The following is a 27,861-nucleotide window of genomic DNA, read 5'->3' as shown; positions in this document are numbered from 1 at the left end:
TATCCTGAGATATTTCTTGAGCTGCTCAAAAAAAGCCCAAAAGCCCAGCTAGGGATCTGGAGAAGCAGGTAGTGAGCAGGAAGAAAGCGCCAGTGTCCCTTCAGGGGTGCCAAGCTCTCCTTGGGCATTTCGGGACACCCCAACGTTTTTGGGGGGGCGATTACTGGCCCGGGCTGCAGCAGAAACAGGCGACGGCAGCAGGCGATTCCAGCAGGATCGGCGCACGGTTGAGCATCACAAAACTCCACATGCAAACACCTCGCGTCCCCGGCCCTGCGCCCATGATCGCGCTGCGCGGGCGCTGCCGCCGGCGGGGCCGAGGGGCGGGGGCCGGGGGCGGCGGCGCTCCCCGCCCAGCAGCCGCAGCCGCGGGCCGGGCGCGGGGGGCGCAGCGGAGCGGCGGCGGCGCGCAGGGCCATGTCGGCGCCGTGCCTGCGCCTGCCCGCCGCCGGGTCAGCACCGGCGGAGGCGGACAGCGCCGGCGGCATGGAGCCGCCCGGCGGCACAGAGCCGCCCGCCGCCGCCGCCGCTCTGGAGCTGGCCCTGGAGGAGGAGCTGGCGCTGCTGACCGCCGCCGGGGAACCGCCGGAGCCACCGCCTGCCGCCGCCGCCCGCGACCCTGAGCTGCTGTCTCTGATCCGGCAGAAGGAGAAGGACCTGGTGCTGGCGGCGCGGCTGGGCAAGGCGCTGCTGGAGCGCAACCAGGACATGAGCCGCCAGTACGAGAGGATGCACAAGGAGCTCACCGACAAGCTGGAGGTGAGGCCCCGCCGCCTTTCTCCTTCCCTCCCTCCCTCCCCCGGCCCGCAGAGCTCCGTCAGGCGCCCCCGCTTCAGGGCCCGGCCGCCGGGAGCCCCGCGGTCTCTCCCGGCTGAAAGCGGCTGCTTCTTCCCCGGCAAACCCTGGGGGCGGCAGGCAGGCAGGCACGGGGCCTGCCGGGCAACCCAGGGAAACTCACTGTGGCCATGATGGGGAGGGAAAGGGTCTAAGAAAACCCTTTTAGGCTTGGGGGAAGCAAATCTGCTTGTTCTTCGGCCTCCCCGGCTGCGAGGGTGCATATCGGCCTGGGGATGGGCTACAGCACCTTGCTTAGGGAGGCTCCAGTGGGTACTGTTTTGCCCAAGGACCCTGGTACCACCTGAGACAGGAGATTTGCACTGTGCTTGGCTTGTCACAGAAATGCTTGGAAGTTAAATTTATACAGCAGGTACTGAGCTACAAGGCATATGTAACCCTTATGCTTAAGCTGTTGCAGCTCAGGCATTAGGCATGGCAGGAGATAAGCCCTAATGATTTGGCTCAGTTTGCTGGTTGCTCTGAAAAATACCTACAGGTATCTGGAGAGAGCCATTTGCCAGAAACTCAGTGGATTGAGCTATTTCTTGATTTTTAAGGATGAAATAGAGCTATTACAAAGAAAGACTTGCACAGGCTGCTTCTTTTGGAACAATTCTCTTGCACGACTATGTAAGAGAGCCAGCTATCTCTACTCCTTTTCTCAGAGATACTCTTGAAATTTTAATTCTTCCAAGCAAGTAGTACTGATCAGAAAGATAAGCAAAAGCCTCTCTTGCCTTTCTGGAGAGAGTTTGAACAGCACTGGATTTTCAAATTCCATTCAAATTCCATTCAAATTCCATGTCACAGCCCTAGACCAGTTGTTTCTGCACAGTCTTGCATATTCCTGTGTTCTGTCTTCATGGACTTGCATCTCTCAAGTTCAAAACAATTTGTGAAATTAGTGTGGCCTTGGTTCTACCAACAAAATTCCTTTCTGTTAAACCTAGCACTTTACCCTAGCTGATCCTCTTTGCAGGGAAATCTCTTCTGCATTTACTATTCGGATAGAAACAATAGTCAAGGTGACATTTCCTCTAATTGTTTAGTGGCACAATTTATCAGAGTTGAATTTCCCAGAGTATTAAAATTTGCCAGGGCAAATGATTTCAGGCTGATCTTTAAGCAAGAACAGACGTATGTGGTGTTGTGCTGACGTAGTTCTCCTGGTGAGTTGGAGTAGAAGCTTTCTTACTGTTAAAGGGAAAACGCACAAGTTTAGGTCCTTGCTGAGCTGCCTCTTGAGGAGCCAACCTACCCCTCACTGTAAAATGAAAAGATGAAAAGGAGGGTAAAAACTATGACCTTATAGTAATTTAAATTACATCCCGCAAATGTTTACTTATGGGTCCATTCAGAAGGTGAATGAAGGGACTATAAACACAGCCAATTCTTTACATTTTTTCATCTCATTACTACAACTAACTTTACAGTTGAATAGCAGATACCTGCTTTTCAGGCTGCCATCTGATAGGAGTTAGTGTTATCTGCGTAAGGGTCAGATTTTTTTCTGCTGGTTTGGCAGATCTAAGACAGTGCTGCTTCACACACACACAAAATATCAAACTTTAATCTTCTACAACATAAGCCTGTTAATCCTAAACTTGATAGATTAAATGTTGGCATCCTACTGTTGCCACTGAAGTGAACAAAATTCCACAATAAGCTTTTTGGTTTAAGAGGAACAGGGAAGAAAGACCCACATCTGTTAACCTCCTTCCCTGTGCTGAGAACTTTCTGATGATGACCAGAAGCAAAGTCTGAAATGAGATCCTTGGTGACAATTGCACCTGATACAGTGATGTTTAAGTGGCATTTAGGTTTTCTCCCAGTTAACAGTTCAAAGTTGATTACAAGAGCTCAGTGAAGCCTCTCCATTTCCCAACAGTCATTACACTGGCCTGCTCCTCTGGTACCCTGCCTCAAGACTAAATGTGTTCCAGTTTTGTGGATTCATTACTGAAGTGCAGCATACCTACCACACACCTACTCTGGCAACTCTTTCACTTAACAGCCTAAATTCAAATTCATTCCTAATCATGGAACCGAAGTCTTGTAATAGATTCTGATATGTGATCCTAGTAATTTTCATCCTCTGTAAGGGATTAAAAACAGCTTATTCCTCTTTTCCTCTGATACAGAGGAGGTTGATTTTACAGGATGGACCCTCTTTGTCAGCTGGGGAATTCCCATTTGCTGTCAGTTCTTTAAGTTATAACTGGCCCAGCTCAGTGAATTTCAAGAGAAGCTGCTTTCAGAAGAACATGTCTTCCAAAAAGCAGTTCTGTTTAAAAATCAGTGCACGTTGGATGGAGACACACTTGGGGAACAAGAAACGCCACTAGTAATCACTACCTGCAAAAAAACCCTCTATCCAGATCTGCAGCCATGTGAGTGCTCGAGTGAAGGCTGGTGAGGGGAGATAGCTGCTGAAAGAGGCATGAGGATTCAGCATGTCACATCTGGCTTATCCCCCTGTCTTTGCAATAATCTCTCTGTGCCCCACTGCCCTGTTCTGGTTTCCCCATCTCAAGAGAACAAACTTGATATTCTTCACTTCCCTCTAATTCCAGCCTTTGTGATGGCTGTTTATTTGAGCTTTATGTGATGTGGATTTTCTTTCACAGTAAGGGACTAAAGTGGTTTTTAAATGATTGACAAGGCTTATCTGTGGCTTCTGAATCACAGTGGAGCATATCTGGGGAACTTCACCTACCATGCTGCTCCTTAGCAGGCTGAAGTTTCATCTTCCATTTAGAGAAGGCCCTGAATCTTTCCAGATGTTGCCTAGCAGTGAAAGAGACAGCACTATAAAAGATGCATTTACAGTGTGTCACTCGAAGTGAAATTGTGGCTGCTTCAGCCACACTTAGGCTACAAACAAGATTTCTTTGCAAAGGTTGTCATGGCCCTGCTGGCGAGATCTCATGCCTACTTACTGGATTAAAAAATAATTGTAATACTTAGTGTTTTCATTTGCACAGGGTGCTCTCTTTTAGTGCCTGAAACACAGGGAAATACTTCTGCTTTGGTCCAGTGCTTGTAATCAGCCTTCTCTCACATTTGAGAGTTTCTCAAAGTCTTGAATATGCAGAAGGATCTGGAACACCACAAGCAGGGTGCTGGTACACTGTGCTGCAAGGAACATAGGAAAGGATTTGGAGATAAGGTCAAGAAAGAGACAGTGTGGCATCTTCTGCAGGGCAAGAGGTGGAGGATTAGTGATAACACAAGCCAGAGGGCTGCTGGAGAAGTGAAGAGCTTTGACATTCAGATCTGCTTGGGAAGACAGCAGAGACCCTGCAAGGGAGGCTATGTGTCATCAGCACTATGTGCCCAGGGGAAACAGCCACCTCACAGCCTGTGTTTCTAACAAGCAATAAAAAGCCACTTCACAGAAGTGTAGCACAATTTTCTTTTCTTCCCAGCAGGTTTATTTTCCTCTCCTAGCATGAGTGCCATAGGGATTACTCACTGGGGATGATACCCAGGGAGAAAAGGGCGAGTGCTACTAATGCAGGGCCCAGTGGGTTTCTGTTCTTTGCCAAGACATGTTCCTAAAAAGCTGGTGAACTCAGAGTAATAGCAGGTTATTCTGCTGCTTCTGACAGAACACAACCAACAAGGCAAGGGCTCCTGTTCTTCAGGTTTCCCCGCTAACCTTGGGACATGCCATGTCCCCAATCTGTCTGTTCTGCAATTATGCACATGGCTTCAATCACCAGGGGAAATTCAAACTCAGTTTCAGAGATGGGATTCTTTCAAATGGGCACAACATAAATCTGTTTTGACCTGATTTGCAGCTCTGTTTCAGTCAAGCCCTCATTTAACTGAGCCTGTAAAACATACTAAAGTTCCACCAGATCCATGCTGTCCCTCATTTTCCAGCCAGTCCTAAGCAAAGTCTCTAGAGTTGAGTGGTTCCCAGAAAGCCTGCAACACAGCCCATGTAAATAATGCCTGTAGAAACTATTTCATTGCATCCATTGCCATTCCAGAGCAGACTGCAACAAACAATAGAGTTACTGTGCACTATCAAACAACCAGACAACTAATTAGGTCAGGAATAGAAGGAGCAAATGGATAGATGATTCAACTGTTGTTTGTAAGACCCATATGACAAGAAAGATGCCTCATCTAGATTCCTCATCAGCAGTAAGGATACAGTTTGTGTAGTTTTGACAATAAAGGCAATTTTAAAATTAATTATGCCACTGCCCACGGCCATTGCTTTGGAGTTCAGCTGGGCTCTGCTAGATCAATTGGCCTGCCTGGCCTATCTATTCTCCCTATTGACACTCAGCCTGCTTTACTCTTTTGGCAATTGTTTCAGTAAAAATTCAATGTGCCTATCTCCAGAGGCCAAGGACAGGACAATTGCTGGAAACAGAAAGCAAGTTTAGTGCCAGTGACCTGCTCTGACACAGGATTGCCACCTCCATGGCATTGTCATGCTCTAGTACCATTCTTCTTCTTGCACAAAAGGTTTCAGCCCTAAGTGCAGAGGAGGAAAAGGAGGCAGCACTCACTTTTTTCCACCTTTCCTAACCTCTTCTCCCTCCTGTTATCTAGCACCTAGAACAAGAGAAACATGAACTAAGGAGGCGATTTGAGAACAAAGAAGGAGAATGGGAAGGAAGGGTGTCTGAACTGGAAAGTGATGTCAAGCAGCTGCAGGACGAGCTGGAGAGGCAGCAGGTTCATCTGCGTGAAGCTGACCGTGAAAAGACGCGGGCTGTCCAGGAACTCTCCGAACAGAACCAAAGACTCCTGGACCAGCTGAGCAGGGTGAGTCCCCACAGCATGGTGAAGGCAGGCACTTGGCCTCCTCGGTCATGGGAAAGCCTCTCTACTCTGCTGTAAACCACCTTTCAGGCAAATAAGCAGAAAAGCTTCCTTTTTAAGGTGAAAAGACCCAAATAGTTCTGCATCTGGTCAGATGACACAAATGTCCCTACAAAACATGCTGCTATTATACTGAATTTTATACCTTTAAGGAATGCTGCATTTTGTTGGCCAAACAATAATGTTTCCAGGTTGAGTGGTCATTAAGTGCATAGATCTGTCTCAGCTGTTTTTGTGTCTAAAACAGATTTAGAAAATCTATTTCTAATTTACAAACACAGCATACAGGACAAAGGCTAATCTGTAACAGTGAGGTGAAAGGCTTTTTTGCTGGCCTCCCCTTTTTGACATACATTGGCTATAATGTTGTAGAATTGAACATACCACATAATTCTAAGATGCTGTGTCCCTGCAGAGAAACTTTGCCATTGTTAGATGTGTGAGAACCTACTGAAATTCCTTGGAATGGCATGTTTCAGCAAAGACCTTAACTTGCCTCTAAATGAAAGAGGGTTTATAGTGAGGCTCCTACAAATCAGCCTGATTGAATACTTCCAACATGGGTTTCTTTCTGACAGCAAAGACTTAACAGTTTCTGCCTGTTCCCCCAAAAGTTAATCTGCCTTCTAGAATTCAGAACCTTAGGCTTTTTCTCCTCACTGGACAGACAGTACAAACAATAATTTTAATGATTGCAAACGCAGCAGATGAAAGCATTTTCTTCTCACTAGTTGCTTAACCACAAAATAGCACAGAACAAAACCACACACCACAGATTGATGCTGAAGAGGCCCATCTAACATGTAAGAACACATTTCAGACTAGATTCAGTCAGAGATGAGTCTCTGGGGCTGAAACAGGGATTGCCTAAGGTAGGCCAGAAACCTCAATTACAACACTAGGACCAGAAGACCCTAAAATGCATTTAGTCTACTCACTTGTCTTCAGTAGATCTGGGCGTGCAGAATTCCTGTGCTTCTGTAGATGAGGAGCAGGTATCAAGTATAACACTGTACTGACACTCAAAATCATTCTGCTGTAGATTTGCTTCTCAAGTACTAAAAACACTTAGTCCGAGGATATTTAACTTTTATGTAAAAAAAACAAATGAAAAAACCCTCAAGTTCCGTAACTTAGAAACACTGCTAAGTTTAGTTGTGTTTATAAAGCACTATCTCCCGTGTATGGGGGATGAGCAAGTGAAGATCATTCACCTTTTCTCTGAAGAGTGTATTTCACATATAACACTGATGAGAGTACACCCAAGCCCTGGCACAGCTCCTGTACTGTCTGGATTCTTACTCGGGGCCAAGACTTTGGCTTCCACCAGGTCTGGATGACCCTTAATTATTTTCTATGTACGCAAGATTTCCCTCATTGGCTAAAAAATGTTAGATTTGTTATAGACCCAGTGTAAGCACAGAGATCTGTCTAGAAGATAAGAGAGGAAACCTGGACAGCTTGCTTTGGGCTTTAAACCACAAGGGATTATCCTCACATGACACTTGCCCTACAGGAGCTTCTTGCAGCCCAGCTGCTCAGAGAGCTGTTCAGCAAAGCCTTGTGCAGAGGAACCACCAAGATAGGTCTACCAGCATGCAGTGTCCAAGCATGGGCTTCTCTTAACTCCCTATTACTAAGAGAAATAGTCTTCGTCCACCCATTTCAGAATTGCCACATTCCAGGAAAAACTTGAGTCTTGGTGCTACCCTCCATGCTCCAGACCAGCTCTGCTCCCAACTTGGAGGACTGTTGTTCTCCAATGAAGACAAGGCAGTCTGATAAGAGGAACCTTATGCTTGCCAAGACACAGTTTCACACTCTTAAAGAGTTTCCCACCTGACCAGAACTTGCTAGGAGCTCAAATACAGCAATGGTTAAAGCAAGGATGTAAACAGTCTTCCTAGAGGCAAGAGAATCTGGGCAAATTGAAACAGTCCTTCACCCAGGGCTTTAGTGAGGCTTTTGAAAATCTCAGTATTATTAGCACTCAACTATTCAGTGCTTAGTATTCCATGTTTGCTGCTCTGTAGTGTAATCTGTCTTATTTGTGTGGTCTCTTACTCTGAAAAGGTTATGCATGTAATCCTTGAGGCAGTGGTAGTGCTCAAACCCTGCACTCACATAGTTCTGGCTCCTGTTACTACTTTTACTTTCAATAAATAAAAAGGACAAATAGAGCTGCATGGACGTGCTAGCTTACAGAAGTGTTGCTGGTATCCTCCTTGCATTCTTGGCTCTGCATTTTGCACCTGCCTTGTGTGTTACAGTGGGTTGTTTGGGAGGAGAGAGTTATGAGAAGGCTATGATAAAGCAATTAAAGCTTTAGTCAGACCTCACTCACAGAACAGAAAGGCTTTTCTCTGGTACAAATTATTCTACACTAGTAGGTATTCTCTCTTTAAATCTGAATTTCTACTTTTTAGCAATTAACACCTTGTGACCCAATTTCACAAGACTTGAGCACGTCTCTCCTGGGGAAAGTATTCCCTTGACACTAAGCTCTGTATGTCAAATGACAGTCTCAGCCTCCCAAGCTACTAGCCCTGCTTGTTCCTCTGGAGTCCCTGGATTTCTGCCCCTTTTACCTCAAAGCAGGGCAGCATCCAACATCTCCTTTGTCCTACCCCTCCTCCTTCCTATGATATTCTTTCACTAACTAGTTAAGATTTAGGACTTTTTTTTAACCCTCTCTTCCCCAGAGATGAAAGGCCAACACAAGCATATACTTTTTTTTGTGTCTAAGCCTGGCACAAATGCTAACAAACCAAATGCACTGTCCTGCACACCCACAAATATACCAAAGAGACCTGGAAAGATCTATCTTGTAATTAAAGCATGGGACTGAAAAAAAAAATCCATCCTCAGTTCTGGTGAAGACTGATAAGGAAAACTCAAAAGACAGGGATTTCAAGTCTGTTCCAGTCTCTAAAAATGGGGATAACTGCCTTGCCTCAAAGTGGCCAAGAGGCTAAAATAAGGTCCATAAAATGATTTAAGGTCTTCAGATAAGATGATGATACAGGAGAACTTTACATATCTAATAACAGTAAGCAGGCTATAAGTAACTCTGCCTCTTCTTGAAATGCAGACTTTGGTGTGGTTCTCTGCTTTTAGCAGAACAGAAATACTGCTCTGGGTTACACAAGTATTAAACCATGGGGAAATTAGGTGGGCTGGACTGGGACCTCATAGTGAAAGACTAGATAGATTCAGATGCCAAAGATCAAGTTTAAGATCTCCACAGTAAACTTATTTTTTAATTTACTAAGTGATGATTTAAGTCCTTTCTGCATATCTATTTGGTTTCCCTCCCTCTGCCTCAGCACAGCAAAGCATGTAGTAACTCCCAGAAGTGTGTTTGCACCAACCTAAATGCCAGTTTTACCCAGGAGAACTGCAGAGCACATTGTGAGCAGTATGCCAAGGTACATACAACTCTCCATGATGCTCAAAGATAAAATATAAGGGGTAAAGTACATTTTTGCTGAGGAAGCTGATGCTTAGGAATTATTATATATTCTGTTTCCAGCTACTTCAGTCTTCCATCTGCTTCAGTTCTCCATTTGGAAAAAAAAAATCCTATGTTTTCTGTCCTGTTATGTTACAAAATTTGGGAGGAGTGGGTATAGGGGAAGGTCTCCCCTTACACATGCCCACATCACCCAACACAGCAAGAGTCCCATCCCCACCTTTGGGCTTGTAGGAGCTATTAAAGCAAATAATAACACACAGCCCTTTTTCTATAACGAGACAACATATTACTACTTTGTCAGGAAGTGAATGAAAAAAGACTTTCACACTGTTTCCAAGTGCCTTCACCAGATGGCTTTCCCACACATTTCCTGCTACTGAGCTCTGGGCTCCTGTAGATGTTTGCAACATGGAGCTTGGGTGAGGATGTATCCTTCCCAGTTCAGCTGGGCTTCTTTTATGGTACATAGAGCATAAGGAAGTAATTTCACGATGTCAAAGCCCAGGTATTTTCTGCAATGAAAATCTCTTTTCAGTGGCAGGAAGAAGAGTGTCATCTTGCAGTGCTGAAATAGCTCTTTGTGTTTAGAGAGGAGTGCTCAGTGGCTGCAGCATCCCTCGAAGGGGCCCTCAATCACCAAGTTCTTATACTCACTCAGCACCTAGTGCCAACATACTGCTACAGAGAATGAGGTGTTTCTGGTACAGCAAGAAAATGATCAGCCAGCCCACAAGTCTCCAAAGGAGGTTTTATTTGCTAGCCACAAAACCTTCCTTTCACTAATATTTCAGTTGAAGCTTTGTTTTTAACTTCAGGCTATAATACACAGCATAGCTTCAGTCTGGCAGGCACTGCCTGGCTTTGATTTGAGAAACATGTTTTAACTGAAGAATGAGATGACCATGTTATATTCTCCCTTCCAAATCACTTTCACTTTAAACGCATCCTTTTGTGGTCTACAACATACTTGCCAGAGAGGCAGATCTACTATCAATTTTTGATCTTAAGAGCTTTTTTTTAAATGGTTGTTTATCAGCATAGGAACAATGTTGGTTTTAGGAAAACTAGATTAATAATTAAAAGAAAGTTACTGGAACAAATGTGCTGGCCAAGATTCACTGCTTTTGCCAGAGATCTGTAGCCACTACATTTTGAGTTAGCTTGTCTGTAATTACTTATGTTATCTGTAAAGATGCTTGAAACAAGACTCCTTATGTTTCTTGTTTATTAAGTTGTCTCCAATAGCCCAGGAGTGTATAATGGGAAACTCAGTGCTTACCAGAGAGGCAAATGAGTCAGGCTGCTTCAAGGGATTTGTTTTTAAACAGAAGAGGATCCTGAGTGGACCTAGGCTCAAAAGGTACTTTGACTACACCCTATTTCAAGGTGCAGATGAGTCACTAAACTGACTTATTTTCATAAAAAGCCTCTAGCTTTTGCTGCAGCTTAAAGTGTTTACTGAAGCTACCAGTAAGGAGTAGCTTACTGTAAGGAGCTCTATATGGAGCTACTTAATTGCATATGGAGTTCTGAACAGCAAACCTTGATCTGCTTCACCTCTGAGCAGTCTAAATTCAATGGAGGGAGAGACTGCATGAGAAGGCAGTATCCCCTCCCACTGAAGGGGCTGAAGTACCTGGTTTTCCTGGCAGCTTAGGTAGGGCTGTCCCACTCCTTGCAGACAGACAACCTGCCAGCATTGCTTTGTGCTTGGCATAAGGCACACTTATGTTACACATGGTGGAACGAGAGGAAAGCAGATACCACCAGCACAAGACAGAGCGAAACACTGAGGCCACCAAATCTCCCATTAACCACATCAAGCACCCTCCAGCTGTCTGCCCCTCTGGAGCACCAACAGATTCCAGCAACGTGTAACCAGATCCCAGATAACACAAAAAATACAGATTAGTGTACATGCAGGAAAGGCTCCTTGTCACCAACTACTTCTTCCCTAGCAGAGAGCACTTGTTAATAATTCAGCTTCATGCCACATCAGGACTGGAGTGCTGAGGCTTTCTACACAAAAGCTGTAAATATAGGATGTGACTGCAGCTGCCTGTTCTTGCCTGCAAAGTCCTTCTATGAAATGACTCAGTGCCCTAGAAGGTAATGAAGAAACATCTTGAGGTCACTGCTGAGTAGCACTCACCTACCATCCATCTAGGGGAAGGGAAAAAAGCAGGAAGAAAGGCTCTACCTTCTGATGAGAATCTGGCCAAGCCTGCAGTGTGACCCCCATTTTAGGGCACCCAGAGCTTCAGGAGCCAACTGGAATAGGGCCATCCAGACAGCAGGACAGAAATGCAGCAAAGCCCAGAGAAGTGATTTCAGCAACAAGGGGGAGAGGCACCCCTACAGTTTGCCCAATGATTCTGCACCCACCCACCCAAGATTCTTACTTTTGTATACTTTGGTTTAAGTATTGGAGAGCACTGAGGGAATGGGCAGAAAGCTGTACACACAATAAAACAGGGGCACACACTGCTACAGAACCAGAATACAGGGCCCTCCCTAGGAAAGGGTGTAAAAATTACTATCAAGATTAAAAAAAATTATATTACTGTTGAGGCAGTGGAACTACACAGATTCCTGCTGATGGGAAAAATGACTGCATCCATCAGCTCCAGGGGCTGGGTGGGACCCTCATCCACCTCCCAGGATGGTTCATCAGGTACCCACCCATCCCTGGGGACCTTTTGCTGGTTGCTAGGAGACGGCACACCACGGTCCTGGCTGGTGATGTTGCTGTGGCAACCAGCTGTGATTTCTCTGCTTGTAATGTCCTGACAGTCAGCGGACACACAGGGAAACGCACTTGTGACGTCCAAGGCAGGCGAGCGGGTGGGAGAGGCCTTGTCTGCCACCTCCATGGGCTGGGCTTGCTGCCAGGAGGTGTCCTCCAGCATCCCCCAGTTCATCCCCCTTGTTTTCTCCCCTCATCACAGCAATTTTTCCCCTAAATCATCCTGGAGATTTCCCAGCCTGAGGCAGCCTGTTGTCCACACCACCCACAATGAATTTTTCAGCCTGTGAGAGGAAAAGGTAAATATTTCATTTCCTCAGTAAAAAGAGCCCCTTGTGAGCAGGTCATCAGCTCACACAAGGTGACCACAACAGGGCTTGGCAAAATGCACCCTTCCTGAGTTCAGCTCAGGGAACTCAAAGCAACACAAATTATCTGCCAGAGCCACTGAACCTCTAAGCTGTGTGTAGCTCATCTCATATCCTCAGAGGCTTGTGGTGCCTCTGGATGGAGCAACAGAGACTGCCCACATGAGACATCCCAAGAGCCCAGATCTCTATCCCCCATGACGTAGGCAGCACATCAGCAAGGAATGAGTGTCCAGAGCACCATCTAGGATAAATACACATTAATGTTAACCACCTGGTAGTCAGCCATGCACTGCTCTTCCCTGCACTTCAGCCAATTCCAGCTTTCACCTCTAGCAAGTGGTTCTGGAACAGATTTCTGGAGTTTCTGCAAGGCTTCTGCCTTGAGATATTAGCAGCACCACTAAACAATGAACGTCTGAAAGCAGAAACACATCATGAAACTGAAGCTGAACTTGTTCTGAGGTGAGAAGATAAAAATCTAAATGAATTGCTTCCTTCCCTTTTGCACTGCACTGAAAATTTCAAGTGGCTATTCTGCTTGGGTCCAGAGTGCTTGCTATTGGAACTGTTTTATTATGCAGCAGCTCAGAGGTAGAAACATGTGGGAAGAAGAGTTTTTTTAAAAAATACTTCTGCTTATTCACACTTGCTGTAAACACTTCCTCCAGGACATTCCAGAAAGTAGGACACAAAGTGTTTGCATACAGCCACTGCATTCCTAGCTAGAACCAGAGCTGAACGTGATTGAAAGCTTTGCAAATATCTATGTAAGAAAAACACAATTAAAAGCATTTCATCCTTAAAGAGCCATTCTGGGCTATAAAGTTTGTACACCTTATAATGAAAGTCTTTAAATTCTTTTTTTTTCCCCAAGTAGGATTATTTTTTCTAGATGCAATTTAGTAGACAATTCAAGAAGGAGGTCTCTTCTACACCAAGTTTTTTTCTTTTTGCCAGCTGTATTAGGTGCTTTGATTACCCATGAAAGCACAGAGGTCCCTTGCAAAGAGCTTAATCAACATTTGGTTTAGAATGGCATTTAGGCAAAACCCAGTTTATCTTGAGCAATACAGACCTGGCTTGTGCTTGGCAGTACCACCCATGGGCACAGAGAATGCCACAATACATGGCAACATGAAGCTGTCTAGAGATGACAGTACAACAGCAAACAACTGACTGAGTAGGACATAAATCCAGTGACCTGCATGACAGAGCAACTGGGGTAAAAGGCTGCTCATAAGTAGACCAAGAGAGCATTTCATTTGGAGGACATACAGGTTGGTCTAACAATGTCATTAGGCAGTTCTGTAGCTGCAGAGATTTGCACCAGATTTTCTTTGTGGACAGAATCTCTGTCAGTGTCTGAGGGAGCAGACTGCCAAGAACAGAAGTGCTGGGAACACTTCCATTAACTGTTCTCATCATCTCCTAACTACTCTTCCCTGGGAAGTTCTAATGTTGAAGCATGTACAGAACATTCTCTGCTAACACAGAACAGCTGCAAAATCTTGGAGTATATGGGTGCCTAAGATACCCAGTTCACTTGTAAATGGTATTTAAAGAGCAAATTCTAGTTTCACTGTGCAGTTCATCTGACCTAAAAAAAATAAAAATCTATTCCATTTTATCTTCATTATTTCCTCCTTCCCTTTTGTCCCTCAGTCTTTCTTCCCTTCTGGACACATCTCAAAATGCAGCTAAAGATTAAGTTACCATCAGCCTCAGTCTGGCAGTTGTCTCCACAGTTTTGTTCCTTAAGCTGATATGAGACCACATTATCCCCCTGTTCCTTTGGGGTTAGGTTGGTCTCCACTTTTAATACATCAAAAGATTCTACAAGGTCTCTGTCAACGGAAGCTTTTGGGAAGTGGCCAAGTAGTCACACAGGGCTGACCAGTTTTTGCCTTGGCATGAGAAGACCGAAGGAAAGTTAAGTCTGAAAGAGGTTTCTCTGCCTTTTATGCAGGAAAGCCTTCAGGGACATCAGGTCGAGTATTCTTGTTATTTATGAACACTGAAGGAAAAATGCAGAGAAGCCTGAAAGAACACTTACATGAAATAAGTGATCTCGGAGGCTTTGGAACAGACCTGTGTTTTCACTCTACATAGGCACAAAGTAACCTAAAGGGGGAAAACAAATGTAACCATGGGTATTCAGAAGTAGGTTCCAACCTTGCTTGCACATGAGCTCTTGAACAGACTCAGATAGTAGGGAAGTTACAATTTCCAGGAGATTTATGTTTATATGAATCCTAATGAGAAAGCCTGAAATGACCGCATTTGTTAAAGAGAGAATGTTTTAGAACTTAGCAGTGTGATATTTGTCCAAATAACATCTATTGATCAGCTATGAAACTGCACAGGGATTTGCCAACTCAAATCATCTCTGTAGTTTTAGCCTCTAATCCAGAGAGATTTATTTCCCTAGGCTTTACTGGCTCTTATATTTCCCTTTGTGCACAAATTCTTCTTAAATGTTGTGCTTCTTGCTCTTTATTTCCCTCTCCACCTTAGCGCAAGGGACCAAACATCTTAGTGAAGACTAATAAATATTCAAAGCTTTAAAAGCTCAAGGCAAATGCTTATTAAATTGATGATTTCATTAAGACTACCACCTCTTCCTGAAGTCTTTCTGTGCCTGAAGCACTGATGCCGTGTACACAGGCCTTTACCCTGCAGAACTACAGACAAGGAGGGGTCTTGGGCTAATTTATCAATCTCTGTTGCCAGCTGCATATCCCTGGTGCTTTGAAAGCCAAGGAAATACATGCATCTCAAGATCTCCCAGGCAGCACCCCGCCTTCACTTGGAGTCCATACTGGACACAGACCCCAAAACAAGCCAATAAGGAACAGTGCCATTTCAAAGCAAGACTGGAGGAAGGGTGAAACATTGCTCAGAAGCCATTTTCTTGACTGGCTGGAACAGACAGACCAAGCACCATTTTGCTTGGAACCCCTTGAAGGAGAGGCAGGTGTCACTGCAGAGATCTGTACTGAGATTGTAGACACTAATTTGACCAACCTAAAACAACTCCTCAAAACCCACCTACAGAGGATTAAAAGGTTGATTTACTTCATTTAAAGAGGCCTCCTCCATTCAAGGCATTATCTAACCCAGCAGCTCAGAGCTGCTTACTGAGATTAACTCTGGCACCAGGAGACACAGAGCCCATCAGCTGAAGGCTGGATCTCAGCATCTCCTTCCTTTCAAAGGATTCATTTGCATCAGGCTTTGAAATCTTAGGAAATTCCTTCCATCTTCCCATCTTTCATAATCCCCCATGAAGAGACAGTACCTCAGACTAAGAAGGTCAAGCTGGAGGAGAGGGAAGGAGACAGGCAGCCTTTCTGTCTTCGTTACAGTTCACTGCCTTATCTCAACACAGGAAGGGAAGGTTTGTCTATTGTGGGACAGTTCCAGACCATACAGCTTCAATGTTCCTGGTCCCAGATATGGGCCTCTTTGATCAGTCTGTGCCCCTTGTCATGGCCAGGGAGCATACTGCCAAGAAAAGATTTTGCTATGTGAAACAAATGATGCAAACGCTTTTCCAAGCATTAACTTGTTCAAATGAAGATATTAGCTCTCCTGCTTCTTTTAATCTCCCTAAGCAGAGCCATAAGCCAACCCAGGTGAGGGAAAATAGTCTAATCTAACCAAAATGCCTGTTTAGACTCACATACCAAGTAGCCTGTGACATTAACCCTTCCCACAGCTCAGGGAATGTGACATAAGCACCCCGAGCCAGCTGGTCCTGGTGCAACAGGGCTCACCCTGGGGACAAGGAAGGAGGAAACAGCTGGTTATCCTGGAATATCATTGTCAAAGCACACATCTATGCCTGTATACCCCCCCTCCACTCTTCCCTCCTCTCAGATCACTTGGCATGCAAGACATTTGCATAAGGCACCTGCTGGTATTTCTAGCAGATGAAGTGGAGAGTTTTCATTAAGCCTGTGTCAGCACCACAGACTGAAATGGCTTGTTTATAGTTAGTCTGCTGATGCTGCAGAGTGCAGGTGGGCAGCCATCTCCCAACACCACAAAAGCCTTGTCTGCCCTTTTGTGCAACAGTGGATGAGGCCACTGCAGGATAAATTGGAAATATCAAGGCCAAGCTGCTGCCACTTTTAATAACACAAGGAAAGTTTTTGCTTGTGTACCATCAGTCTCCCATATTCATCACAGAAGAGGCAGTACTTCAAAGGCACTCAGTCACATTGGTGGTGCATTCCACCAGCATCGTTAGGCAAATGTCCATAAATACCCTTCTCACATACCTTGTATCACTGAGATTATACTTGTCTCCTTGGCAACTGTCAGATGATGTATAATACTAGCAGGGATTAGCCCCTATGAGCCTTATAACCCTCACATAAATTCCAGCTCTATGAAGAGACCTGGCCAAATGCTCTCCTTTCCTGGCAATGTTAAAATGTTGCCATAAACAATATTGAAGTACTTTTGAGTAAACCTGACTAAGGATGAAAACTAATATGGAGCTTTTCAAGTGTCAGTAATTTGTCTTGTCCCCCAAACAAGTAAGTTTGAGACATATGGATATAGTTGGTGTTTCATAGCTTGACAAGTAAAGCTGCGTTTTGAATCAGTACTTAAGAAAAGGTTTGTGCTGAAAACTTGGGCTCTAATATCTTTATCTCCTTTGTCCCTTGGTGCCGGTGGGGATCACGCTGGGAAATTCCAAATCCCCACAAGAGCTTAATGAACTTATGCTGTGCTTTAACCTACTCATTTCTGGAAACTAGCCTGTATTCAAGGCAACACTTGAAGTCCAAATGCATTCTCTGTCCCATGTCCACTTGTACTGAAACTTTCTGCCTCTGAGCAAGCAGAGATGGGCTGCACCCTCATGCCCCACTCCAAAGCATTGAGTCAAGGAGGTACAGCCCTAACAGCACAAAGTTTCTGCAAAGGAAGCATAACTCTGCTCTGTAACATATTTGGACCTGGTGAGGAAGAAGTTGTTCGTCCCTTGGCACCCCATCTGGCCTGCCTGGGCACCTAAGAGGAGGCTTTTGTGGTACTAACGTAACACCAGTGAGACTTGTCCCCACATAGGAAATGCAACGCAGAGCACACCAGTGTGGGGAGCCAAGCAGCACTGCGTTACACATAACAATGATTGGAGCATCTAAATGATAAGCTGCTTGTAGTGCACAGATGACACAGTTAAACTACTTGTTCCTTCTTCAGTCCATTTGAGTCTTAATGTTTCAGATTGAGATCTGTTCTTATTCAACAGGAAAAAAAAATACAAACAAACAAACAGAAAAACAACCAAAACCCAACAACTTTGAGCAGAGCCAAGGAAAGGAGGCTACAAGCACCAGCCTCAAACAGCAATACCCAAACTAGACACACTAGAGCAGAAATAAAAGTATGTAATTAAGCAAACAATTCTCTGGAACAGCATTGTGTCTTTATATGGATTCAACAATGTACCATGGTTTGTATCTATTAAGACTAATCAACTAGTGGGAGCTGAGAAGAGGATTGTTCCAGGAAATAGGTCACAAAATAGCAAAGCCAAGGGGTGATGGGGGAAGCTAGTGTAGACAGTATAGTGACAGGCAAAAGGAAAAGTCTTGGCACAAGCAGGTTAGCAATAACGCAGCATATTTTATTTTCATGTTTCTGTGGAGCTCTTTGCTCTCCAATGATCTGCAAACTCCAGTGTACATCTCACCATGTGCAAGACAGGAGGGAGAAATGTCAGTGGCTTGAGGAAGGTCATTTTTAGCACAGATGAGATAAAGATCTTCCTAGATAATTCACATATTTAAGTACTATCAGAAGTTTTAAGTTATACCATTTTAGACACTCCTGCACTCAGAAAGCACTTAGGAAATTTAGCATTGCTCCACAGGCTGGTGCACACAGAAAAATTCAGCTACAGCAACAGGAGGAATAAAAACTGCTGGGAGCCGAACACTGCAATCTCTTCTGGCACTGATCACATTATTCGTGCTTCCAGACAGCAAGAAGAGAAAGTTAATCATTTATATACACTGATGCTAGGGAACATCCCAGTTCAAAATCCTCCCATAGTAACATAAGAACTGAAGGAACAGATCAGCCCATGATCAAGTGCAGGATAATCCACACACACTCATGTGAGGCAGCCCTCTCTGCTGAAGATAAAACGATAAATGAACCCAACTGGAAAGCAATGGAAGCTGCCACAGTTAAAGTATCAGCACACTCAAACAGGGCTTTCAAAATGAAGCTCCCTCCCACAGCCCTCTCACTTGTCAGGGAGACTTTCCAGGTAAAGAACAGCCACTGCCACATCGTTTTTGTTGTGTTTTACTTGATGTACTTTAGCTGGTCTCCTGTTATGCCAGGGTCAGAAAGCACATACACAAGGTGTATGACTCTCATCAGTCCATTTGCTTAAAAGCACCAGAGCCAAAACCAACAGCACTTCCTCCACACTCTCCTCTTTCTGCCAAAGGGAAAAAGGCCTTTTACACAGTCTGCCCCTTCAAGACAAATCACTGAGGGTGAAACAGGATTTTGGTGAAGGAAGGATGCATGCTCTCCCTTCTCTTGGCAGGACAGCTTTATCAGGATGCTGCTTCTTTCCAGACAAAGCCTCAGCCACCAAACCTTCAGACACCAGGGGAAAACCCCACCTTCTCTCAGCATCAGACACACCAGCCAGGCTGCAAATTCTCACAGCATCTGTTGGTAGTGTTTCCCAATCTAAGATCTTCTGCAGTGCTTACAGGTCTCCTCACCCCAGTAATGGTTTGCAGGCAGCCTCATGACTTGGTTGCACAGAAACCTGGGCTGCAAATCACCCCAGTCCCCATGGCTTCCTGGCACCTGTTCCCTGCCCCTGCCCTGGCTCACCAGAGGCTTGCTGTGTCTGTGTCAGTTGTCAGACAGCAACACCCTCAGTGCCAAAAAAACACAGCTTGAATTATTCTTATCCCTCTAAGCAGTATCTTAAACTGTGAGGGAAAGGGCTTTTGATTCAATGATGCCTGACCTACATTTGGAAAACCTTGGCTATAGGTGGAAGTCTAAGTATAGCACATGTGCCAAATTTTCTGCTCACAGACAAGCACAGAGCCTTTGTCTGCAGTGCTTTCAGTGGGTCCTAGGTCACCCACAGATACTCTAACACAGCTGTTGGGATGTTACTACAATAGGGTTTTATTTTATTTCAGATAGCACTCTGCCTCTCCTCCATCAGAAAAATAACAATACATGAAGGGTTTGTGACTGAGGTAGCTCCCCCCAATCCAAGCATGACCATCCATGCTTTAACTAAAGTAATATTCACAGATGCAGTAAAGCCTAAAATTGATACAGAGAGGGGCTTTTTCCAGTCCCAAATAATTATTCCCCTTCATGTGTACGATTTGGCAGAGCATAGTGTATTTCATACACCATTCTAAAGTACGTGCTGCACCCATCTTGTTCTATTGCTAAGCTTGCTGTCTTCATCTACTTGCTTTTTTTATTTTCAGGAACAGCTTTTTGTAGGACTAAAAGCACCAAAATGTCAGTGAGTTTGCCAAAAGCAAATATTTAAATAAATTTGTGCAGGAACTTTTTAAAAGCTAGATTGTATAAGGACAAGGCTCCATATCCTTGTTTCTGGACCACCCCATTGTCCAGGGATTCTGGCCACATCAGCACCCATGGTCTTCAGGGAGCATCTCGCCTGCCAGGCTGACACAGAAGATCTGGTCACAAAGTTCTCATCAGCTTACCAAAATCTGTGTTACAGGTGGTGTTTGGAAAACTTACCCTCAATAGTTTGAATACACTTAATTTAGCAATTCTGGCTCATGCTAGAAATGGCCATTACATGCTGCTATCGAGGTGCAGACTACTCTGAAGACCAAGCCCCTGCTTGAGGATCTACGACTTAAAGACCCTTAATCCCCTTAGTGCTTACATCTGTGGCACTCCGTACAAAAAGGTAAACAAGTACTTCTGTGCTCAAGCATCTGCTGCACTAAGTGATAAGCTGAACCTTAGTGGAAACAGAGCAAAGCTGCACTGAGACAAATGTTCATGTACTTAATACATATGGTAATGTACAAATTATAGATCTGTATTAGACTTCAGCAGATCAGAGTGCTCAGATGTTATTACAAACACATTGTATTATCTTTTGCCAACAGTCACTGAGAGCAAGGTCTGTCTCCTGCTCAGTCTACTCCAGAGACCTTATGCTCTAAACAGCTTTTCATACTGCCCACAAGGGAGAACAATTCAGGAACTGCTGGAGGCTGAAGTTCAGGAAGAAATATTGCTAAGTTAAATAGTATCTAGAAACTTGTTGTCTGCAGCTATCCTGCACAGTCCTGTTGTATTTAGAATGACAGAACAAATACTAGCTGACCAAGAAGTATTTTTAAATAAAATGTTATCTAACAGCTCCAGAACAATCCTTCAAGAACACAGATTTGGACCTTTTTATTTAAGCACTGAAACTGTGACATGCTGCCATATGGGTTTTTTCTTTCCCAAAACTTCATGATGCACTTGATTATGACACCTTTAATTTATGACCCTACTACACCTGTCAGTGATAAAACATCATTTAGTGAAGAGAAAGCTTTGATGGAATAGTTTGAAGCTGTAGCTCCCATCTTGGCCTATATTTTCTACAGGGCTTGGGTTTCCTTATTCTTCTACAGAATGCAGCCACAAGTTTTACTGCATGGGCTATGAAAAATGAGCTTTCTGCATAGAACATCTAGCTGGATTTAGTTACGGAAAAAAAAAACCCAAAATATTTCTTAGCTCTTTGTTCTCTGTTTCTTGAACTAAATGTATCAGGTTGTGAAAGAAATAAGCAAACACATCAGAACTGTTTTTAAGAAATGGACTGGTGGAATTTATTGGGAATCAGATTTGGCAGGCATTTAAAAAGCTAATAAAACATCTCTCAGGTCAATCTACCCTAAAGTTTAAATATAGATTACATTTTACAAAATGTCTTCTCTCTTCCAAAGACTTCCTTTAACATTTTAAACCAACTCTTTGAATTTTGCCCCATCTTTTTTTTGGCATCCACTCACTTTACATGCATAGCTATGGACACCAATAATTCTGTGCACTGAAATAAGCTAATAGTAAGTGCAAGGTTGAGCATCAGGTCTATATACATTAGAAAGGTTTTGCTTTGTGTATTTCTACTAAACCTGAAAAAGCATATTCTCAGGTGATTAGGGTGTTCAGATGAACATTCCAGAGCTGCTAGCCTGCCATCACATACTAGATAACCCCAAAAGAACTGATTTCATTGTCTTTGAAATAAGAGATTGGGTGTTTGAAGCCACAGGAAAAGACTGCAAGAAGCTTAATTATTCTATCTTCCTTCTAGGCATAAACAGTTGAGATTGAACACCTTCATGTTTTAAGTCTTTGGCTAAAACAATTTCAATAAAAAATTAATTCAAGAATGGAGATAGGCTGTCCTGACTTCTGACTACCAGGGGAAGACAGCAAAGCCTCTCAGAACAGTGGGGTACATTTCTTTTTGCCCCCACCATCATAAGCTTCTGGTTTTTTAACAAAATGTTTTAATCACCATTTTAAGCCTTCACATTTCCAGTTCAGCTGTTTTCAAACTAGTCAGACATTTTGTATTTCATTAGGCTATTATCTGACCCACACTTAAGGCTCACTAGAAATTTACTGGAAGAAATAATTTTCATTCTTTAGTTCAAGTAGAAAAAAATCAGACTGAGCTCAAAAAATCTGGATTAAAAACCAACATCAAAGCTAACTTGGCCAAAATGCTCTATCAAGATAAATAACTTTTTCATGGAAATTAAGCAGTAGAACTTATCTAAAAGAGCAGATGACTGAACTTACTGATGAAAAACACAGACCATCCAGCTTCCAAACTCTTATCAGTTCACTCTGCCAGGCCCGGGCAAAACTTGAGAAACTGCAGTCTCACACACAGGCATGGGGGACAGCACACTTCTTAATACCAAGGTCCCCAAGCACCTGGCAACACACTGGACCCAAGCTGTGCTCCACTGAAATTAATGTAGTTGTTCTTCTCAGTCCCACTTTAGCACCACCAGCCTTGATTATTTAAGCCCAAAGCCTTTCTGCTTCCATTTACAAATGGGTAACTGGAGCACAGATGAACAAATGCTTCATTCAAGGTATTGTGCAGCACTTACACAGAACCAGAGCATCTACACAGAACTGGAAGAGCCTGCCAGTATTAGACTTTATTACCCTGTTTCTTCTCAACAACCTGGAGCCAAGTTGGTACCAGCAAACTTCCTAGTCATCTCTCCATTCAGAGATTTACAACAGCCATCAACCTATGGAAGCAATGTGCAAGGCTGTCTCATCACCCTCACCTCTTCTGCTAGCACGATTTGCACGTTGAGCCCAAGAGCCACTTCGTGCACTACTTCCCACTGCATGTCCTCCAGACACACTTTGTCCTCTGAGCTATCTCCAGTGCTAATTTATTGCAGCATTCAAAGCATCAGGCCTCCGGCAGTCCCTCCCTCAGGAAGCAGGCTGACTCATTTTTCCACACACTATTTTTCTCTCCACAAGAGCCAAGTGCTTGGATCAAGAATAATCTGCAAAAAAAGGGAGGCTCGTGTTTAAGCACCTCCTAAAACACGTGCACAACCCACATCCACTTGTGAAACTTCTGATTTATTAAATGAACCTAGAGACATTACAACCAGCCAGAGTTGCCCCCACATGGCACATAACTGACTTTGCTTCTGCTCTAAACAGCAGCTTCTCATCTGATTTAACTTCAGCTAACAGTATTGGCCTCAGTCAAACACATATCCAAGCACTTACTGAAAACCAAGTTGAAGACCACCATTTTGCATTCATTCCCCTAAGTTCTTTGCTGAAACACTTTACCTTACAAACTCATTCATTCATATACATCACCTGGCCTTTAGGAAGGAAAAAGAACAATTATATTGTCAGAAAAGTGCTTACTATCTACTCTTTCATGCTTCGCTTAGTCATGCAGCAAAAATTCACTATCCCTATTAAAAGGACTTTTCAAGGACACTTGGAAAGAAAAAAGTAACAGTACCTTAATGTGCCCAAGGATTAACAGCAGTTGTCTCCAGCAGCATTTCCAGTCCTCCAGCCACGAGAAACATGGGAAGCAACCCAAGTCAGCCAATGCAAGCCGCCAAAACAGGCAATCCCACTTTAGGCTGAGCAGGTTCAGCTCTTGTGAAGATTTCCACCACAGAGCTAAATATCTCCACTCTAAAGTTAAATACTTCTCTATCTCAATGGGCACGTGCAATCCCAGCTTCACCCCCCCCCCAAATAAAAACCTCAACCCAGCTGCTCCTGGTTCTGTTAATAGCCAGCTCCCTCACTGGGCTCTGCCTCCAGGTGTGAGGCATCTGAGCTGATGAGGCATTAACTCATTGCCCTCCACAAGAGCCCACTGCATGACTGGGGTGTATTGAGAGAAACTGTACATTCTTGGATTGTTTTATTTTAAAACTCAGATAAATAGTGAGGCCAAAGGACATTCTAAGCATTTCCTACTTTTCCTGCAGAAGGGAAAGAGGAACAGATCTTCAGCAAATTATTGTCACATTCACACAAGCAATAATGTATTATATTCCCAAAATATCACAAATGTGGAAGTAGTGGAGATCTTAGCGTAAGATGCCACTGCTGTCCTTTGCCTTACAGAGGCCCTCTCAGACTGAGTTTAAAGATACATCCATGAGGCTTTTCCCATCAGTAATGTGTCTCCAGCCTGCTGCTTATAAAAGAGTTATTCCAGTGCCTCTTCTCTATTATTCAGACTCCTTGCTTTAGCAATTAGTTAATCCTCATCCCCTAGACCTTTGATTCCCTTTTTTCTTGACAGGTCCATTTTGTGCTAAGAAAAAAATGTTCATTTGTTACTTCTTTTGTCCACCTGCTCTCTAGTAAGTATAGGATCCCCCACCAAATGTGTCTGGACTGTGCCCTGTGCCAGCCTGCTTTCCTCTGAAGGGAAGGCTCATCAGCCTGTAGGACCATCACAAAGGAGGTCAGGCAGTATGCCACAAAATGAAACCCTTCTGTCTAAGCAGATATGGATTTATTGGATCCTCTGAATAAGAAGTGAGAGGGAATAACCAAGAGGAGACCTGCAGGGGTGTAAACACCATTGCAGGTAGCCTAGTGTGAAGGTGTGTGGTACAAAGGCACTAAATGCCAGATATGAAGTAATTTGCCTGAACTGCACTGAAAAAATAGGTGGGAGGAAGGCAGTATTCCTCATTCATCTTACAACTTCACACAGATACATTACTTCAGTGCCAGGCTCCAGTGAGGACACCCACCTTAGTCTGGACACCGCATGTTCCTACTGTGGCCACCTCACAGATCTTACCTAAACGAAGCAGCAATCTGGAGATCAAAACCAAGATCCACGAGGGAGGGGGCTGAAGGCTGCAGAAGCAGGTTCCCATGGCAGGTTGCAGAAAGGGTTTCTGAGCAGAAAGAAAAAAAGAAAAAAGAAACCTGTGTTAGGAAGTAAATCTCACCTGCAAAAGCTGGGCAGATACACTCATTCTGTCTAATGGCATTTAATCCACCTGCCAGTCTGCTTACAGCTACTGCATATATAATAGGCACATATTACATAGCACTATACTATACAGAGCATTTTTTTAATCAAAATTTTTCTAAAAAGATCCCGTGGGATCAATGTCTGTATTGGATGTTTACAACCAAAATATTTTGGAATCCTGAATTCTCATTTTTCCACACAGCATCTCCAGGCAATGGCAGCTCTCACATCAGGACCAAGCTGCTACATAACATGGTTCAGTTAAATTTCCCCATAATCTGTGCAGTCCCCATATACAGTGCCCTCTCTGAGCAGAGAGAGGGATGAGGCAAGGAGAGGAGGATTCAGCCTGATCACATCATTTGACAGAGATGGGGACAATTGCTGGCCCCAGCCATGATGCACTGCACTCCCCAGCTTCCATGTCCTGCACTGCCCTGGGAAGTGGTGGGAAGAGGTCCTGAGAAGGAGGCATAGCCAGGTCCCCCTTTCTCCTCCTTCAACCTTGGTGTTCACGGGGCTGTTTCTCCCACTTTTTACCTCAGTTGTCACTGCCAGGCTGTGTTTTGTCCTCTCCCAGAGCATTTTTCCAGAGGAGCCATTGGGTCGCTCAGGGGCTCAGCTGTGCCCTGCAGAGGAACTGCTGCAGAACTGGCTGGAACCAGCTGGAATGGGCTGTGTCTGGCTCGGGGCAGCCCCAGGGAGGTCACTGCAGCCCCTGGACAATGAGATCAAATAAATTCCAACTCTTGCTTTGTTGAAAAATGTATTTAAGAATTGTCATTAAGATATGTACTTACTGTACACAGTTCACAAACTGTGATGAGACATCAACCACAAAAGTAAAAAAAAAAAAAAAAATCTCCTTCATGTAGTCACAACCCCACAGAAGTCAGCAAAATACACACTCAGTACAGCTCCAGGCCTCATCCCTTTACCACCAATAATAAATCCAAATAAACCCCCAGTATTAATCCAGTCCCCTGGCAATGGCCAGTAAGGACTTTGTCTGGTTTTCCTTCAGATTCCTCCCCTGGTAAATGACCTCTGTGTATCCATCTCAACCCTCAAGCTGTTTCATCTGATTTCCTCTTCCATCTTGTTGAGGAGAGGAAGTGGGAGAGCGACTGTGAGGGCTTCTGGCCAGCCCACTGCAATTATCCACTGAGAGCTGAGGGTGCCACATCTCCAGGACCCTTCCCTGGGGAACCTCTCCTCTGTTCACAGCAGTCAGCACACACAAACCACAGCCCTGAAAAGGTGATGAAAGGCCCCTGCCATCATGTGGGCACCTTTCCTGGAGAGAATAATGCTTTGAGTAACAATTTAAAGTTGACTTGAATGAAAAGTAAAAAGCTCTCACAGGTTCCCCAGACTTAGCAACCTCCAGATATCCAAAATGTAGATGGATGCTTATGGCACCAGCATGCCAAGGGCTGGAAAACAGCCGTGGCCTCGTGGCTTACTCAGCATGGATCAGCTAGCCCAGAAAATTAGACTTTCCACCACCAGCAGCAAGCACCACAGTGCTGAGGTGCTGCCTGCAGTGATGAGGCATGAATCTCAATCCTCTCAGCTCCCCTTGGTAGACAGATTATAGTGGAGGATTTTATATGACTACTCTAAAGCAAGACATGTCTTGTTTCCTCCTTTGCTTGCACTTCTGTAGCCAAATATATTTTCCTCCCAGAGCAGGGATGGAAATCCAAGAACCTGAAGACAGGGGGAGGCAGCAATTAGTGAAGTGTTAATGGTGAGAACACAGTGGGAATGGGGAGTCCCTGGAACTCGGCTATTAGCAAATTAATAAAAGGGTAACATGCTCTCCTGAGTGTTATAAATTTAGCACTAATTAGGACTCCTCTTCCTTGGCTATTTTAGGCAAGAAAATATTTGATATCTTTTCTTAAATTTGAGTCATCTTTTTTGTAGAAGTAAATCATATGGAAACTGGTTTCCTCACTCAGCTGCAGTCTGTTAAACTTTTTCCATTCTCCTTCTCTTTCTGACATGACTTATAGCTGAATATTTTGCATGCAGTTAGTTTTATTTATCAAATTTTCTCCCAAAAGAGGATTTTCTTTTAATGAGACTAACCTGTATGTCATTGATTTCTCATGATCCATCCAAAACATTTCAAAGATCCCCTCTTCACAGTCCTCCAATCTATTTATGTTTAGTTGATTTATTTATTGTTCATTTAATCCAGATGTTAAACTTCACAGTGACTGTAACTGGTAAGCCATATTTTTCTGTTAAATACCTAAGCAGTTTTGTCTTCTTCAGCACTTCAGAATTAATCATGAGAGAAACTTAATCAGGTTTGCAATGAAAAAAGCCCTTAATTAGAGCAGGGGCCAAATGTCCTCCTCTGCTTCCTTTCTTCTTGCCCTGTCTAAATCTCATCTAAACCTTGCCTTAAGTCCAGAAAACAAATCTCATAGTTGATTGAATATATCTAATTGTGAATTGATGTCTATGCTTTTGTAGATATGTTTCAAACTTTGCCTGGTGGCAGTATTGGCCAATTTGCCTGTACCCAGGAAATTAATTCTTTCTTAACTACAGAGCAAAGCTATGATGTTGGGTGATACATGTCTGCCTTTCGGGAAAAAATATTACTTCTCTCTAGCAAAATTAAAGCATTGCTAAATGATTGACGTACCCACAAAAGGTTTTAGCTTTTAGTGTTTAGGAAACAGTGATGGGGAAGAAAAAGCCCTGCAGTTTGCATAATGAGAGTAAAACCAGACTGGCTGAGGCAGAAGAAACTTCCTTCAATTAAAAAAAAAAGCTATAGCTTATTTGAGCAATAAAAGGAAAATGTAGATAGGTTACATCTTCTGATGACATGAAATAGGATGTGGATGGTGTACACTGAGGTGACATCATGCTGTCTGCTTTAGGGCCCTAACCACTAGCAATAAGTGAGTCCTTTCTTCCCTCCTGCAGTGATAACTGCAGGAATAAGATGTGTAAGTTTGCAAGCTGAGCAGCAAGTAGATAAATT

General features: G+C 43.9%; 1 protein-coding gene across 1 annotated transcript in view; it reads left to right on the top strand.

The window, feature by feature from the left end:
- The first annotated feature begins 417 nt into the window (after positions 1-417).
- BICDL1 (BICD family like cargo adaptor 1) overlaps positions 418-27,861 on the top strand; it is a 43,085-nt gene continuing 15,641 nt past the window's right edge. The window contains exons 1-2 of the mRNA XM_030460391.1: positions 418-759; positions 5,410-5,625. Of these exons, the coding sequence (XP_030316251.1) occupies positions 418-759; positions 5,410-5,625 (558 nt within the window). The remainder of the gene's footprint in view (positions 760-5,409; positions 5,626-27,861) is intronic.

Source organism: Calypte anna, chromosome 15, assembly GCF_003957555.1.
Source record: "Calypte anna isolate BGI_N300 chromosome 15, bCalAnn1_v1.p, whole genome shotgun sequence".
Classification (NCBI taxonomy): domain Eukaryota; kingdom Metazoa; phylum Chordata; class Aves; order Apodiformes; family Trochilidae; genus Calypte; species Calypte anna.
This window is presented reverse-complemented; position numbering and strand designations above follow the sequence as displayed.